Here is an 18,629-nt window from a genome sequence, read left to right as displayed (position 1 = left end):
CTTAGATGAAGTCAGGACATTGATGGAAAAAAATTGTAAAGATTTCACCATGAAATTTGGTACAAAACATTAACTTTGCAACAGATGAAAAAGTGCTCAACATAAACACTCTATAGGCAATCTGCCTAATCTTAATGAGGTTTTGGGGCAGAATTTCAGCTCCTAAAGGCAGGCCACTTTTATAAGGCTGCACCCACAAATTGTCTTCACTTGTATTCAATTACAGGCAGAACTACTCTCCTGGGCTTTAACCTTTGATCGCTTTACCTATCAGCAGTACGTGGTAAGAGACAATCAAGGTAACGACATCTATGCACTAATGAGATGTACTAAAAAGATCCTGCAGACATGTCTGAAACAATGATACACCCATTATTTATAGAGGCCTTACACAGATGACTTTGAGACTAAAAGGCATGAAAGTGAATATTGCTACATTCAACCTAAATGTCCATTTCAGCAGTTGCATTTCATTGGCCTGAAACATTAATGTATCAACCAATGTACAGTAGACAATTTCACTGATGTGGGTCTTACATCTCTTTACCTAGTCTTCACTTTCTTTATATCCCAGACACCATGTCTCCATTGCTAGTAAGGCATTCTGAAACACCTAGATAAGCTTTTTCTGTGTTCCAGCAGCCTATTTTCAAATCGCAGCATGAATCCTCTTAATTTCTCTATAATCTAATTTTTGTTTATTTTTCTTTAAACGGTCCTTCATTGAATGGAGTTTCTTGAAGAATGCTTTAACTAAGATACAGTATAGCTTTACAGCAATATATTATTGTTACATCATCTGTTGTTATTTCAGAAAATAAAACTTGTATTTTAGAAAACTTTTAACATATATTAGTAGAATGTGCATTAACACTGATTGTGTTTCACTGACTGAAATGAGGTACATAAACAGAATACAACCTCAATATACAGCCTCACTGGCACACCACAGACAAACTCATTACAGCCTTCAAAGTGTTAAACTTAATAGTACTTTCCTAAAAATTCTTAAAAATAACTAACAAACAGTGGTTTGCTATGAGGGTACAATTGAGACTTGAATCTAAACTGCCTGATTTCTGTGTTAGTATCTCAGGTTTCAGTCACATAATCATGATTTAAACAATTAGTTTCAACAAGTAACTCAAACAGTCTGCTCTTAATCATTGCGACTTTAGGCTTTTGGCTGCATATAGAAGATGTAATTTCAAATCGCACTTGAATGTAATATTAAATGAATTGTATATAATATTTAAACATTATTTGAAATTACATTTAAAAATGCATTTAAAATGTAAAGCTAGAGAGAGCTATCTACAGTATACAAGGTGAAAGGAGGATCTGTGAAACTTTGATGGAGAAGTGCCATATAGATTTAAAAACATTTGGGAGTCTTCCAGTATGGAAAAGACAAAGCTCTTACCGTTTCCTTTGGAATTTGTGACTGGCTTTGTTCTGCATTCTAAAGGAAGTAAAAAAAATACATAAGAACACAACTACATATGACACATAGTATCTATCAGCAGGGGGATAAACAAAAAGCTCTAATTCTGACATGAAGTGGTAATTGAAAAATTAAGGGTGCTCATCACATTCCCTGATTCCAATTTGTCTAAACAAGCACCAAATAAGAGGTGAATAAAAACAACCTCCAGTGATCTTAGGCCAGTACACCTGACTTTCTCTGGTTACAAGGGAGGTGGCTCTCTGGCCAAGGAAGAGTCAAGGCTGCTGGCACCATTTTATGGCTCAGGGAATGTTCTCATTCAGGGATGTTCTCCTCTGGCCCTTCCCTTCTGCTTTCAAGTTTTAAAAGAACAATGTCAAGAGTCCAGATGAACCCTTCCACAAATTCTAAACAAGTAGCTTTTAAAAAAAATAGCCATTCTCATTTTAACAATGGATTCCCCTTTTGAGTGTGTGTGGATGAACCAGAACTAGAGCACTGGCTATCTCAGGACAGGAGGGTGCTTTCAGCCCACAACAGACAGGACCCTCCTGTACCTTGCATTCCTCACCTGTGTCTCAGTGCACACAAGGCAAATACACATCATCAGAAAACCTCTCTGCATCCCCCAACCAATTCTGGAAACACACACAAGGAACTATTACTCTTTCAAGCTCCCATCTATTCATCTTAAAACTCCTTTGAGCACCCACAGAAGCCACCTTGCTGCTGGCTGGGTGATCACTTTAAGACTAACCAGCTATTTCTTTCAAATCAGCTGAGCCAAAACGAAATGCTAGAGCTTACTGGACTTTTTTGCTTTGGCCCGCTTTGCAGTAGATTCAAATGATTAGGCACAAAAATGTAGTGGCAAAGCAGTAAAACACACAGCAGTTAACTTCAACCTGCAGCCAACAGCCAATTAGAAAAAAAAAAAAATGAAGCAGGGAACAACCAGGAACATATGAAGGACCTACATGTACCAAAGGGCATATTAACTCGTAGGGTACAGAAGACAATCTCTGCCAGCCAGTCTCTGCTGATTCTGAAAATTTAGCTCAAAAGCTAAAAAATGCAAGTCAATGCTTCAGTGGATTCACATAGTCAGTAGCAGCCCCTCAGCAAGCCCTTCATAGCAAGTTATGTTTGGTTACATGGAGTAACCACAGTGTAACAGAAGCTCTGCTAACCAGAGTAGCTGTCACCGCTTTCATAAAGCAAGGGGACAGTGAGGGAAGGTAAGAGGTAATCTTCTCACACTGATGTGGACAAGCCCTAATATATTACCTATTTGGCTTTAGGTAGCTCTGGAAGCAATAAAATGCCTGGTATTCTGGAGAAGCATAATTGTTCCTCCAGATCTCACTGGTTAGAAAAGTTAACTCCTGTCAGTTTGATTTCATTCCATGCTTCCATCGTTTACTCAGCTTTTACCATGATGGCTCTCCCATCACACGCACACCCCTAGCCTGACCACTCAAGTTACAAAGATCCTGCACTAACCTAAACAGGCTCAGCTTAACATTTACATGAATTGTAGATACAACTACGCATTTTCATAGCTCCCTTCCAGACAACAACGGCAACAAAGACTTTAAATTCCACAACTCTTCTGAAAGTTCATTATTTTCATTTTCCTTATAAAGAAAACTCAGGATACATAACTTTTCAAAAGTCATTTAACAAGTCATAGCCCAAACCATAAAATCTTAAACACATCTTTTATTGGGCTTAACATCTGTACAAATATTGGCAAATTTAAAATTATTTTAACACTGACCGCTTCTCAGCAAGCAACAGCAAGTCCTGCCCTTTATGAGATGGGTACTACCAAATAGCATGATTTTATGCATACAGTTTCTGAGACACATCTCATCTGGTTAATATTTGAAACATATAAATGTAGAAAGTATGAGAAAAATAGGGGAAGGATGCAAAGACAAATTGTTCCTAAATGGCCAAAGAAGGTCAGCATGTGAAAAAGGTGAACTGACATGATTTCAGATTATTCCCCACCCTCTTTTTTTTTTTTTTTTTTTTTTTTTTTGGTACATAAAGCTCATAAAAGTATATGAGAGGAGCTAGTTGAAAATACTTTTTTGTTTTAATTACATCTTTTTTTCCCTTTTAGGATTATTTCTTACCAGAGAAGAAAGAACAGCCCTTATGATGGGTTTTAGTTCAACACCTTCCCCAGAGATACTGTTCCTGCTCTTTGACAGCTGTCAGCAGAGCACACCTAACAGTTCTTCATGTCAAAATGCAAACAAATCCTTATGCAACAGAGGACCATCACACAGAGGTACTGTCAGATCCTCACAATATCATTTGTTCAGCTGGAGCTACAGAAACATACACTAGTTCAGATCTGATTTCTGTCTACATAGCGCAGAGCCCACCTACTACCTGACACAGCCAAGGTGGGATCTGGCTTCCCTAAGCTGGTGTTTGCCAAAATGACAGAGTATTGCCCAAGTAGCAGCAGGCTACTGAGGTTGAACCCATTTAAAGGGGCTGATTTGCTCTCACTTTTAAAACTACATCAAGTACTCCTATTAAATCTGTATTGCTAATGTCGTATCTTTGTTTACAATTATTTGAATGGAATTTCAAGTTAAAATGTGCATTGTAACTTCCTCATTTTGCTACAGAAATAATATACACAAAATTAAGACATTTTCTTACTTCTAAGTTTATTTAGAAAATTTAAAAAGCATTTTCATTCACCTTTATGTATGATAGCAATACTGTGAAAATTACATCATAGGAATTTATAAACAGATTGCTTTCACAGTTCCAGTAATAAGGTAGGACATAATATGATTTCAAATTGTTCATTTCTCTTCATTTTATGACAACTTTCACTTCAGTACCTGAAGTCATGTTCCAAGAATATTAGGGTAAAAGCATGGTTTGTTTGCAACCTCCCCTGCCACTTTGACTTCCTAGGTTTAATTCTTGTTTTGAAAAGTAAAGGGTAAAGTTAAATGTCTTGAAATGGCCAAACAAAAATTTATTCTCTTTGCATTCAAAGTAACACAAAACCAATAGAAAAATGAAGCAATCCATTCATCATACTTATATTTGTCACTTATATTTGTCTATTTTCTCACAATGTTATTCTCAAATAGTTATTTTTAGAGCTATATATAGGTAGGATAACACAAATAATAAATAACTTCAGCAGTTTAATTGAATACAAAACAAAGTAAGACTGCTACATTCATAGTCTACCTTTTTGTAACAGAACTTATCTTGAATAACTGTCAGAGAAATATCTGTATACACTATGAAAGCAGAGCAGGTACAGTATGAAACATCATTTTATTCCCATTTCATGTAAATTCCTTGGAAACATTTTCAGAATTGCCCTGCTAAATTAATAACTGCAGGGTTTCCATTCCAGAGATTGCATTTATATTAAAAAAAGACTACTATTTCTTATATATTCTACTTTTTGATAGAAAGGTATCTACATATCTGCCTTGGCAAAATATTATATGCTCTGAAATATTTTAGTAAGCAGGTAGTGGGACAAATGGCAGGCTTTCAAACATAATTTATCCATATGAAAGATATGAAATAACCTACTTGTCTGCATTCATCCAAATAAAGTCCATCCAATAGCTTCTTCTCTAATAAACATTTTCACTCAAAATATAACTCTCCATTATACATTAAAAAGAAATACTTAATTCCAATAGCAGATCTCCAAGAGAATTAAAAAACATTTTTGTATAATATTCTAAACAAAGCCATGTAGCTTTTTTGATTGTATCCAGTGCTGGCCACACATGTTTACTAGTAGGTGACAAGATCAAATCATTTGCTCGTACTCATCTAAATCTCTTAGCTGCTCTCTATTTTACGCACCAGTTCCCTTGGATGGAATGTTTCTTCCTGTCGGAAAATCAGAAGGCCAACAGTCCCTCCCATCTTGGTGCTTCGCAGCAAAGAGACAACTTCTTCCTGAGTTTTGCCTGTTAAATCAACTCCATTTACCTGCGACAAAGAAAATATTAGAAAACAGTAAGACTCTAATCAGGAGAAACAGTAGAACTTCATACTGAAAAGTCATGTAAATCATATGGGACAGTATTAAAAAAAACCTCACTGCTTATTGGCTCACTACAACTGCTACTAAATAGAACTAATTAAACATGCATTCTTTACATACAGATGCAGTTAACAAGCAAGACAACTATATTTCCCTTCTTTTTAGCAGCAAGAGTATACTCATGTCTACTCTAAAGCCAACTAAACCCATTCTCTACAAGAATTTCTGCATAAAAATGACTGGCAAATTCAATCCAAAACTGGTCCTGTTTTCACATGCATTGGTGTTATACCTATCTTCCAAATGCAACTTGCACAAACAATTCTATCAAATGTAGAAAGTATTTTTTTCCCCAAATAACTCTGGGTAGTTACTCTTTATTTTGCCTTTGTTCAGAAATCCAGCTGCCTGGGCCTCCCACATACCGCTTACCAGAACAGGCAAGTATGAAATACCTGAATGAGGGGAGAAGTCAGAGAAAAAAGACAGAGAATTCTCAAGTTTGCCTGTTCAAAAATGTTCTGGAAATGCAAGGCAAATCAACTAAGGGCATTAAGCAAGGGAGCATGGTGCTCAGAAGTCATCAGTAAACCATCTTTTTCCTTTTCTTCATAAGAGCTCACAGCTCACGCAGTTGAGATGCCATAACTGTTGTCTAAAACGCTTCTTAGACTCCTTCTACCCAAGTCATCTGGGTTACCTTGAATTACAGTAATTACAGAGAGCTCTCCTCCAGCAACAACTCAAGCTGACTTCACCAATTTTGCAGTAAAGTGAAGTTAGACCACTGAGAGGTAGTTACAGTCTCAGCTGTACCTCCACTGTCATTTAGCTTAGGAACAGTAATGAAGACCTGTGGGTGGTAACATCTTATATCACTCAAGCTAGATTTGCAGGAAGATCTCTGCTGTGTGCCTAAGAGAAATTTAACTCCCTTGAGGACATCCTCCTGGAAGTGGCCCCAATTTCCTGCAGCACTACTGTCATCTTATATTGTCCCTTTCAGTTAATTCACTAAACCTTTTCAGGGTATTGTCTTCCCCACTCGGCAACATTTTCAGTAACTTCTGGTCTGTCACTCCATGCTGATTTAATGCCACTTATGATGCAACAATCGCTTTGCTTCAACTTATTTCTAAACTGCAAGGCAAGACTATGACACTATATTCACAGAGGGACAGGTATACTCATGTTTTTATAGTATGTCTGGGTCCAGCTCTTACAAAAGTTATGTACTGAAAACGCACAGCCCTTGATCTGTTACCTAAGCAGGTAACAGAAAAAAGAAAAGCAAAAAGGAAAAAAAGAAGAGGGAAACAAACTACTAGGAACCCTTGGGAGTAAACTCATGCCTGGGCTCAGGCCAAAACACAGACATACAACATGTGATGTTTCATCACCTCAATTAATCGGTCTCCAGCTTTTAGTCTCCCATCTTGAATAGCTGCACCTCTCGGAAGGATGTTTTTCACATAAATTGGAGCAGAGCCACCAATTGGAACATCTCTTGAAGTAATGCTAAATCCCAAGCCTTCTGTACCTGCATAAAGAAGGTAGAATATTAATTGTTAAAATGCATGTTATATATTATACGCTATTTTATCCAGTATCCTCACTAATACAATCCATGAAAATACATACATAAGACGTAAGAATTACTGCATGGGGCAGGGGAAGAAAAAAAGAAAAAAAAGGAGAAAAAAAAAAGGAAATAGAGGAATTATATAGCTGAATCATTGAGTCTGAGCACAGGTGGCTCAGCAGGCCCTCCTTGCAACTTGCTTTCTGGCAACTTCCAAGTAACTGCCATATTTCCAACTTTCTATTTCAGATGAGCTGAGTGACAAGGAATCAGAATAAAGCATATCTGATATCCTACCACTGCCGTCCCCCTTGTCGGTCTTCTTTCTCTTTTGTATCTCTTTCAGCAATATCAGTCAACTGACACTGTTGGACACGGGGCTTTGTCAACTCATTTATGGACACCAGCAGGTGACAGAACCAGAGCTCAGTGGTCTCATCTCTCCTGCTCCAGGAGACCTCAAGCTGTTTTCTGTCAATAGCTCCTCTGCCCCAGGGCTTCACCTCAGCTCTCACTGGGTTCCACCCCACCTTCTGCCATGCAGGCAGGGAGCAGGGCCAGGCTGCCATTTCTGAGGTCCTGCTGTGCATCTAAGTGACTGACTGGACTTGGCTAAGACTGACTGAAGTGAAACTGACATTTTAGGATAACAGAAAAATCCAGAGAGGGTGTCCAGCAAATAAAACTTGCTCATATTTCAGAGAAACTGTGCCCACAACTGGTTATTGAAGTGTACCTTAGGACCCCACTAGCTCTGGGATTCACAAGCTAAGAACACAAGCAGAAGCCTTTCCTACTATGCAGAAAGCTCATTTGTGGTCCTCTCTTTGATGCAATCTGTCCTGTGTTATCAACAACCTTTGAAACTCTACATTGCACATGAAGTATATTCAGGATGCTTAATCTAGCATGAAATGGAGACAGTCAGTCAGATGAGAGCATCCTTGACAGAGTGTCAGCATCTGCAGCTTCCATTTGAAACACCTCAGAGGTTGTTCAAGATCATTAGCTAGGCTTACCAAGGCAATCTGTGGTTATGACACAGCGATATCAACTATGGTCCCTAAAAGTTGCTCAACATATCCCTTCACATAAAAATCACAGGAAAGCTAGCAGACTGGACAAACATACTTTACCCTTGGTAAATCGATATTGACCACTCCAAATAACTTCCTGTTCTTTAATGTGTTTAGAGATGACATCCAGAACGAGACACTCCATCACCTTCCCAGGGACAGAGGTGAGACTAGCTGGCCTGTAGTTCCCTGGGTCCTTCTTCTTTGCCTTTTTGAAGACTGGAGTGATACTGGCTTTCATCCAGTCCTCAGGAGCCTCTGCTGTTCTCCATGACCTTTCAAAGATGATGGAGAGTGGCGCAGAAATAACATTGGCCAGCTTTCTCAGCACTCGCGGGTGCACCCCATCAGGGCACATGGACTTATGGATGTCCAGTTTGGCCAAGTGTTCTCTAAACTGGTCCTCCTTGACTGAGGGAAAAGTCTTCCTCTCTCCAGACCTTTCCTCTTGCCTCCAGGGTCTGGGATTCACGAGGGACAGCTTTAGCAGTGAAGACTGAAGTAAAGAAGGCATTCAGTAACTCCACCTCCTCTGTGTCTTCCACCACTAGGGTAACCACCTCATTCATCAGTGAGCCTGCATTTTCCCTAGTCATCCTTTTTCTATTGATAGACTGAAAAAAAATTATCTTCAACCACAGTGGCCAAGTGGAGTTCTGCTTGAGCCTTGGTCCTTCTTATTTTCTCCCTGCATAGCTTCACTACATCTTGGTAATGCTCCTAAGTTGCCAACCCGCTTTTCTGAAGGCTATAAACCTTCCTCTTGATCCTGAGGTCCAGCCAAAGCTCTCTGTTTAGCCAGGCTGTTCTTCTTCCCCATTGGCTCATCTTTCGGGACCTGGGAATGGCCTTCTCCTGTGCCTTTAAAAGTTTCTCCTTGAAGTATGACCAGCCTTCCTGAGCTCCTTTGCCATTCAGGACTATCTCCCAAAGGACACTCTCAACCATGCTCTGAAACAGGCCAGTCTGCCCTCCGGAAGTCCAAGGTGGCAGCATCTGCTGGCTCCCTGGCTTGCTTCTCCAAGAACTGAGAACTCTTATCATTTTGAGACCACTTTGGCCAAGACGACCTCCAACATTTACATGCCCCACAAGACTAGGTCTGTTAACAAGCAGCAGGTCCAGCAGGGCATTTTCCCTGGTTGGCTCCCTCACCAGCTGTGTCAGCAAGTTAACATGTCCCTGCTAGAGCACAAGAAGAGTGTGAGGAGGCCTATCCATGTGGGGGAAGGAGCAGCAGAGACAACGTGATGAACTGACCACATCCTCCATTCCCCACTCTCCTACACTACTGGAGGGGAGGAGGCAGAGAAATCTGCAGTAAAGATGAGCCCAGGGAGAGGCGTGGGAGGAAGGTGTTTTTAGATTCAGTTTTCTCATTACCCTACTATGATTTGATTGACAATAAGTTAAATTAATTTCCTCAAGTTGAGTCTGCTTTGCCCATGACAGCAATTGCCAAGTGATGTCCCTGTCCTTATCTCGACACACAAGCTTTTCATTATATTTTCTTCCCCCCATCCAGCTGAGGAGGAGAGTGATAGAGACGCTTTGGTGGCATCCTGCCAGGGTCAACCCACCACAAGGTTAAAACCTGAATTAATTTCTGTCTTACTGTTCCCCATGTTCATTTGCTAAGGCTATTTTTTGACTGAGCAGGTTAATATTCACGTATGAAAAGGAAGCAAGAGTCCAATATAGTCTACAGTAGTCTACATACAGATTTCCAAAAGCTGCACAATTACATTTGATTAAAATTTAGCACAATGTATATTATTAACAAGTTAATAACCATGTTAAGCAGTAAACTGACATAGGTGAGTGGGCTGGGGGTGACATAACCGTTTACAATTTTAATCTTGAACATATGTAAATTTTCATGCACAAACAGCAAGTGCCTGTAGGCTAACTAACATGAGACAATCTTTCCTGCTTCTGCAGCATCCAAGATAACTAAAAACTGACATTTGAATTTGAAAGTCTTCATCCAGTTTGAGGCTGATATAAAATTTATCATTGCTATTACAAAGTGATGGAAAAAAAATTAGATCTCATAATATCCATATTTTACTTTGGACACTTCACAAATTTAATGATGCTTCAAATTCTAACTCCTTGCAACATATGAAGATGATCTGTCTTAAGTTTTTTTTAAGTCACAACTCAGCTTTTTGTGGAATTTATTTTCTTCTTCTTTTAAGGATCATGCTGAATACCACTCCTTGAGTACAGGTTTTGCCTGCTAAAATTTCTCAAGTAGTATCAGAACGTGACTGCACACCCAGGACAATATTTCATTATTAATAAGCTTAATCCCTATAGCCTGGTAATAGCATCATTACAGATGTCTGATTCACACACTGCACTTTAAACCTCCATGGAAAAAACAGAAGTTGAAATGTTCGCGTTACAAATGCTCATAGGATATAAATTTGGACTGTGGCATTTTTTGCTGTCAAATCTCCAAAAAGCTTTTCCCAAAGCCAGCAGAATGCCACAAATCCACACTGAGTACAGCTACTAGCAGAAGAAAATTCTAATTGTTTAAGTGGAAAGAAGCAACCTCAGCTGGGCTGTGTTTTTCTGTGCTGCTCTCTACAGCTTTGCATGAGGCAGTTCATGGCTATCATTTTTCTTGTACCTTTTCTCTGTTTCATTTTACTACTTTTGCAATATAGCTGCCCTTATCAGTATAATACAGCTTCATAAATTCCTGTGCTTATTATATAGAAATTAGAAGTCCAAAATACTGGGAAATTAATTGATACATTTGATCAAGGTTGAAAATAAACATGACTTCTGTAACTGGCTTGATTTTAATTTATTTTTATTTTTACACACATAAGTGATTTAGTTATCTCTACTCCTTGCATTTCAGTTCTCCTGCTGATAGAAATGCATATAATATCCTCCTGCTGCTAAAATGTTTTCAGTTCTTTGGGTGTAAAAGTGCATTATAACAGTGAAGGAACTCTGCACATACGGTAAGCTCCTCTGGTATCTCTGATTTATACTAATAATATTGGAGAAACTGGGTACACATAGAGACAGAACAAGAACACAAGTAGAAAACAGAAGGAATTTCCATCTTTAGGAAAACGCAGGAGCCATCCTACCCAAAGCTAGGAGCTTTACTTTCCAAGGTGTGGATTATTTGAGCTATGTTCAACTTAATATCTTACAGATTTCAAAGAGAGGGTACAAAATGTCTTCCTCCCTCTATAGCTGTCATCTCTGACAATGATCAAATTACACTGAGTGATAATAACATTTAAAAATTACCCACTAATTTGTGCAATTCAAATTCTTAGGCTTCTTTGGTAAATCAGAAGCTCTCCCAACAAGTTAGAGCCCCCTTTTTCTCTAGAATGTGGTGCTGAACAGGCCTTCTAAGGTTACATTACCCTCAAGAGCTCAGCCAGCTCTGAGCTGAAGACAAATCAATTTTCGTTTAATAAAACGTGTAGTCACAATAGTAGAAGAACTATGTTGTATCAACAGCAGAAGGGCACATTTGATGCTTCAGTTGCTGTTTTGAAAGAAAAAGTTCTGGTAGCGTTAAGGCAGGACAGGGTGTAGGAGCACAACTTTCATGTAATTTAATTAAGTATTTATTCAAAATTAACATCTTCATTGTATTTGGCATCAGCCTGATCATAAACTGACAGAATGTTAAAAAATTTATTTAATCTTACTAGACATGTCTAGACTTTCTGTTTTCTCCCAGTGAAGAAATGTTTAATTTCTCACTAATGCTAGGATCATCTTCTTAATTGTGGAAAGAGTGTGTCTGGCAAAAACGCTTCTTTTTAAGGCTCTTTTGCATGAAAAATTGTTCACTCCTCATCCAGCACTAACTACAGCTTTTAATACTCAGCAGCAAAATGTGCTGCTGGGTAGAAACACTGCCAGAACATGAGACAAAAAGCAAGCATCACCTCTACACTGCTATCAGTACTTCCATGTCCCTCTTAAAAGGACATGAGTTCAGAGACACAATAAAGAACATCTGAAGGACCTACACTGTCAACTTCTTATGATACCTCTCCTACAGTTATGTTCCCTTTCAGGACTGCAAGGAGACCTAGAAGTAAATCATGCTCTTCTCTCTCCTCTAATTTAAGAAAATACAGATGAGTTCTCAGGTACTTCAATACAGATCTCTCTACATAAAAATAAACAAATAAATGAACTAATAAATCTCAATTCTAAAACAATGGGAAACGTTTGATAACTAGACAATTGGGCACATTTTTTAGTTCCTATGCAAGACAGCAAAGAACATTTCAGAACAATCTAAATATGGAAAATCCATGTGGGTGAACAGCCCTCAGATGGAATGAAGGATTGTTAAGAAAAAGTGCAGATTCTTCATGAGAGACAAAGAACAGTCTCCTTTTCCTAAAACAATATGGGAGGCTGGTTACACCAAAAAACCATTTGTGACACAAAGTCATGAAAATTTCAAAATAAAGCATCCCCACTTAATGAAAGTGTTAGATTATAAAATGATCCAGAATAAGGAGGGAGACAGCATTAAGCAGAAGGGCCATACACTCTCTGACATTAATCACAGAGACACTCTCTTTCCAAACAGTTCAAATTTCTGCTTTGTCACAGTATACTCTTTCTTGAGAGCCATGTACAGATGGGTGACTGCTGAAATAAATGTCCTACTGTTTTATCCCAGGAAGCAGTTTTTATTAAGGACTAGACCTAATGCAAGAGATGAACCACAATTATTTTGTTCTTATTGTCAGAGGATTCACTAAACTAACCCAAGACCATTTTATATACTTTCTGAAAAGTTATTTCAGTGCTCCTAGTTAATAATTTGTATGTGTAGTCAGTGTATCTGTACATGCAAATGACTGCTTAGAGGGCTGACTGCTCAGCTGGCTTCAAAATTTCTGCAGCAACATGCACAATCAAGACAAACTAATTGCACACCCATTTTTATGTAGTGGAGTGAGTTTGACCTTTTTCTCCAGCCTAAGTTCAGACCTCTCAAGAAGGTCTTTGATCAACCTAATAGAAATATTCTTTTGAAATATTTGAAAAAATAGAAGTATTTTTTGCTACAGCCTGCTAATGAATAATGACAAAAGTGTTTATAGAAAATGAAAAGATGAAACTTGATGCAGCTTACATTTCTTCAGTTGCTAATAAAGCCCCGAATTATTTGATTCATTTCTCAAGGTCACTTAAATAATTTAGTAATTTACTTTGCTTAATTTCAAAAATGACAAACACCCCTACTCCGTCTGAACAGGAATTCTAAAATCAATCCAAGACAACACATCACTTCAAAAGAAATTTTAAATAAAAAAAATTAAAAAGTCAGTTCAAAGTCTGGCTCTAGAAACTGTGTGGGAAACAGGAAAGTATAATGAAAAATGCATGTAAATCTGTACACTTCAGATACACGATGCAAGATATCTCACAGACAAGTTCAGGGTCCTGTCTTGTACACTCTGTTATATAAATTCAAGTAAAACAAGTAATTGTCCATATACATGCTTTATTCCATAGCAAATATGATGTCATTTTAAATTAGCATACTCCCAAACTATCCATAGCATCTTATTTGCATCTCTAATGACTTCTTGTAGAAAGCAACTTGGGTGCAGAAGACTGTCACGATCCCTTAACACTGAACACCCAGTCACCTGGTGGGACTTGCAGTGTTTAAGCTCAGCTCTATACTTAAGACAAAGCATTACTAACCACAGAAGGGCCAGCAAGCCAAGTGGGAATCCAACAAGAAACTCTGAAGATCAATACATCTCATAACTGTTCTCACATCTACATTCTTCTCTGTTGTATTGCACAAAAGTGCCTCCATCTTGTCAGGGCTCATCATCTCCTAGGACATGGCTGCTACGCTCTTTCTCTGATGGACTTGGTGATTATTACAGCTTTCTTGCTGCAAAGTATCCTGCAGTTGTGTCACTCACTTCTTTCTATTGAAGCTATAATATTTTGCAAGAGAGATTATTTGGGCCAAAAAGGAAGAGCTGATCACAACTCCCAAGGCCAGTACTTAAAGTCACTCTCTAGACACTGGGAGATGTGGACTGAAGTCCTAACACATTGAATATGTTACACAAAAAATAGCAAAATGGTGGAACTAAGACCAACTTAAAAAACGAGAGATCAGTTTTGACATTTTACTTCATTAACTACAAATATGTAGTTATACCAAAAATTATGTGATGCATTAAGCATGATACTTAAGGGCAATCAAATAAAACTAAGGTAATCTAAAGACTGAGTACTTCAGGCTTGTCTTAGTACAGTGGTGTCAAAACCAGTATATATGGAATCTGAGTAATACAATATCCAACTGAAAAGCAATTTTTTGAATGCTTTAGCAAGTTATCAGGCTACAAGCTCAGAGTTACTCAGTGCTCAGAATTATTTGTTGTATAATTGGTTATTTATTATTTGTAAGTGCTGGACTAAATTCCTCTCAATTGCATTGACTCAAACACTTGCAGTCAAAAAAAAAAAACACACTCCGGATCTGTTCTGGTGTATATAAGGTCAAAATTTGTATTTACACACTGGATGCTTTATCAGTCATCTTATTTTCCCTACATATTAGCTGTAAATAACTATTTTATTTATCTATACTTACTGTGTATCAGCTTACACCAAAATACACATAAACAAAGGCTTGCTGTAATGTCTTGCACTATCTTAATTTGCGTGAGCTATTAAGCTAGACTGTTATACAGCCTTAATGGTATTAGAATATCTGCAATAACCCCTACATCTATATGCTAAAAGTTCAGGCCCTGACCTTTAAGGAAAGATAAACAGATATCCATTTTCATTTAGAAAAGCCAACAAACAATCTGCATTGACTGAAACATATGACTGACCTTCTCTTCTGACTTTATTAAACAGCTAAATCCTATGAAAGTTCAGGTTATTTTAAAATGCCAAAACAGCAATAAATATTAAGAAATCATAATTACAGAAGCACATCCTGTAGGGTTATCTTACCATGTCATTTTATATAATAAAGCTCATGCAATACGTAGAAACACAGCTGTAATAAAGAAGGTCTATCTGTATTGAAAAAGAGTCAATTCTCATACACTACATCATTAACCAGAATGCACAGGTTAAATTGAAAGCGAATTTCAAGATGAAGCCTTACATGCTTATATTCCTTAATGCACCCCACAAGGACTTTTTAATCTAATGATGGTAATTGCTGAAATAACTGCTGTCTGTTAGCTACAACGAAGGCACTTTGTTAAATATCTATAAAGCCTGTATTATTACAACATCCTTCATTAGAAATAATCAAAGACAATCAACATCCCTATTGCACTCATATTTATAACAAACTACTTGGGGGCATTGTGAAGTGTTTCACTTCATTTGTTGCTCCACATATATGTTCTCAGAGTGATGAAATAAAGACAAAGTGAGAGAACATTCCTCTTTCTACAGTGGATATTAAGAAATGAAAGACAGCAACAATAAAAAGGTATCCTTCCTTACACTTTTTTTTTAAAAAAAAAACATCACCATGCATGAAACACAATACACTAAATAGTTTCTGTCTATAATCTGAACTAGGTGCCATTTCTTCATTAGCAGTATTTTCACATAAGCAAACCGTTAGGAACAAATATCCCCTTTAAACTTCTAAAATACACTCTAGATACAGATTTTAAACATTTTACTAGCATAGGAGCCATCAGACTTCTCTGATGTGAGCTAGATGTTTAAGTTTCTTATAGATCACTTTCCACCAACAGGTAGCAGGCATGTCCTTCACTCCAAAACAATATAATATATTCGTGCCAGCAAGGCTAAATTACATTACAGAGGTGGGGAAAGTATTTATGAGGCAGTACCCAGTGCAAGATGACCCGAAAGTAACCTCACATCACAGTCAAAGAATCCACAAAACATCAAAATTCTCCTATCTTATGAGCAGTTATAACTCCACATTTATTTCATGCAAAAATATTGTGTTACCATCTTCTATGTTCATTTATTGGTGCTTTTAAATTACACAAATTCTAATTACGCACTCCTGGCTAAGAATTCTTTCCTGCAATGTCTGAGTGGTATCTCTACAGGCTTCTGCAAGCACAAAAAAAATAGGTAAAAATTCCTGCAGTGACTGAATGTGTATTTGTAAGTACAGTGATACCTTACTCTGCCAATAACAATTTTTTCCAAGCAGGATGATCTGAGCTGATGGCCTAAAGAATTTCTTGAAGGAGCATCAACAACAGAAGCAAACTGTCAACTCAACCTTATGTTATCTAAGTTGGTAGAGCTTAAAACTCAGCAACCAGAAAGAAGCAATCTGGTGGTTCATGTGAAGTTCATAGAAAGAAAAGCAAAATGTGAAACTGTAAAATCTATACCATTCAAAGAAGTGTCTTAAATATTTTTTTATAAAGAGATTAATTAATAAAAATTATTAACACCAAGCACACAAAATACCCTAAGTAGAACATACTTTGAGTTCATTTTCTTAGGTGGGTAAACTTTTTGCTGTGTAATATATACGCCATTCTTGTTGCTAGAGATCAAACTATATCTAACTTTAAACAAGAACATTTTAATAACATAAAGTTTACAGCACGTATAATCCTTTTAAAAAATTATTTCCCATGAGTTAAGAAATACTTGCATTTAAATGTCATTTTATTATACTTCAGACTATCTTAAAAGCATCCAGATGGTAACTACCTAAAAATACCAAATTTTCTCACTTAGGACATTTAACACACCATAAAAATTCCGCATATGTACCAATGCATCTACATGTGCACAAATAACACAGATGTTGAAGTAAGCACACATTTCTTTCTCCTCTGCCCTTAAATAGTCTCTCACCCCCATTCTAATTGCATTACCATGAGGGCCAAGATAGGAAATACCTCTTTACATCTCTACCATTTAAACAAAGACTTACATATCTCAGCGGAATAAAGAGAAGCTTCAGCTGGAAATCGCAAAGTCCAGTTTACCAACTGGATCTAACACACTCTCAAAATCTAACAGTAAAACCAGTTAGACAATTTGAAAAGTCATTATAATTGTAAAGTAGAGAATTTGGGCTTTTTAGCTTATTTCTTTATATTAAATAGTTCACCAGCCCCTCGGTCTTAACCAACAGAATGTGTAGCACTGAAGTGCACTTCTCTATTAGTTGAGTGATGGAAAACAATGTTAGAATACTCTTCAAAACAGCCTTTTGCTAACGTGCTGCACACACTGAATGCACAGCTGGACTCCTGCAGGTGCTGTCAGGGACAACCTAGCCCCTCAGCTTCAGAAATCAACCCATCACGCCCTCTCGTGCTACTGCAAGTTGTCCTGCCCTACACAATGGCACTGGACACATGTATGGACACTGCTCACACAGACCTCATGCTACAAGCGGAGCGCGCTACTGCCTTACCTTTTCTCAGCTGGATGCTGAGCCTCTTCCCTATCTTTTTGGTGTTATACCCACTGTTTGCAGTGGAGGTGAGAACTTTCTGAGGTGATGGCACCAGGCCCGAGGGTGGTTTCCCTGATGAATTCACACTATGAGGTAGCTGTGAGTAGGAGTCTGTCTGATCGGATGGGTTACCCACTCGAGACGTTCTTTGCAACGTGTGAAGTCCAGAATTGTTAATACTTTTGCCGTCAGCGTACTGGGGATCAGGGCTGAACCGGCTGGAGTAGTACATGTTCTTCTCGCTTTGGGACAACTGTTCGTACTGCTCTTTATTTGCCGCAGGGACCACGTGGAACCAAATGAAAGGCGTACGCATGGCTTGGCGAAACATATGCTGTGCTCTAGGTTTCAAAATGAACAGAAAATTAGCAAATTAGGACTGGCAGACTACAAGACATTATAAGCATAATTACTAATGTTAATTAAGCAACACGAGCTGACAGACACATTGTACTCAAGCATAAACCATGAAACTTGAATCTGTTCGCTACTCTGGTCTGCTTCTTGCTAAAGATTATTGCCTTAGGGCAACGCAACTGGTAAATATGCTTAACAACTAACATACAAATACTGGATTTAGAAAAGAAAAAATTTTAACTAGTCTTGAAATGCAGAGAGTTCTATGGCAGGACCACAGAGTCCTTTTGCTTTGAACCTTGATAATTGCATTAATTGTTATAACAGTAATCACAGTGACAACAGAAACGCCATAATGAAAATTACACCATTACTGTAATTTGCTAAGACTACATGCAGCTTTGCAATAAGTCTAGTTTACATTTTACTTTTTGTAATTTAGTAGTCTTTCAGGATACAACATTAAAAAATAGGTGAGAAAAAAAAAAAAAAAAAAAAAAAGCTTCATCCTGCACAGACAGACACCGAGCTCTAGGTCATGTCCAAAAGTATACAAAGTCAAGAAATCTCTTCTCAGACTGAGCAAATTGTGATTCAGAACCATACAACAAGCAGAGACAAGCTGC

General features: G+C 37.8%; 1 protein-coding gene across 16 annotated transcripts in view; it reads right to left on the bottom strand.

Moving 5' to 3' along the window:
* Nucleotides 1–18,629, bottom strand: part of PARD3 (par-3 family cell polarity regulator) — a 450,732-nt gene that overhangs the window by 195,372 nt on the left and 236,731 nt on the right. For 12 of the 16 annotated variants that reach the window (XM_051609203.1, XM_051609204.1, XM_051609205.1 and 9 more), the window contains 4 exons: nt 17,605–17,987; nt 6,905–7,044; nt 5,321–5,449; nt 1,424–1,462 (listed from right to left, as the gene is read on the bottom strand). In XM_051609203.1, the coding sequence (XP_051465163.1) occupies nt 1,424–1,462; nt 5,321–5,449; nt 6,905–7,044; nt 17,605–17,987 (691 nt within the window). The remainder of the gene's footprint in view (nt 1–1,423; nt 1,463–5,320; nt 5,450–6,904; nt 7,045–17,604; nt 17,988–18,629) is intronic. The other 4 variants (XM_051609192.1, XM_051609206.1, XM_051609201.1 and 1 more) reach the window with 1 other exon arrangement.

Source organism: Apus apus, chromosome 2 (genome assembly GCF_020740795.1).
Source record: "Apus apus isolate bApuApu2 chromosome 2, bApuApu2.pri.cur, whole genome shotgun sequence".
Lineage (NCBI taxonomy): Eukaryota > Metazoa > Chordata > Aves > Apodiformes > Apodidae > Apus > Apus apus.
Note: the sequence above shows the minus strand (reverse complement) of the source record. Positions and strands in the feature narration are given on the sequence as shown.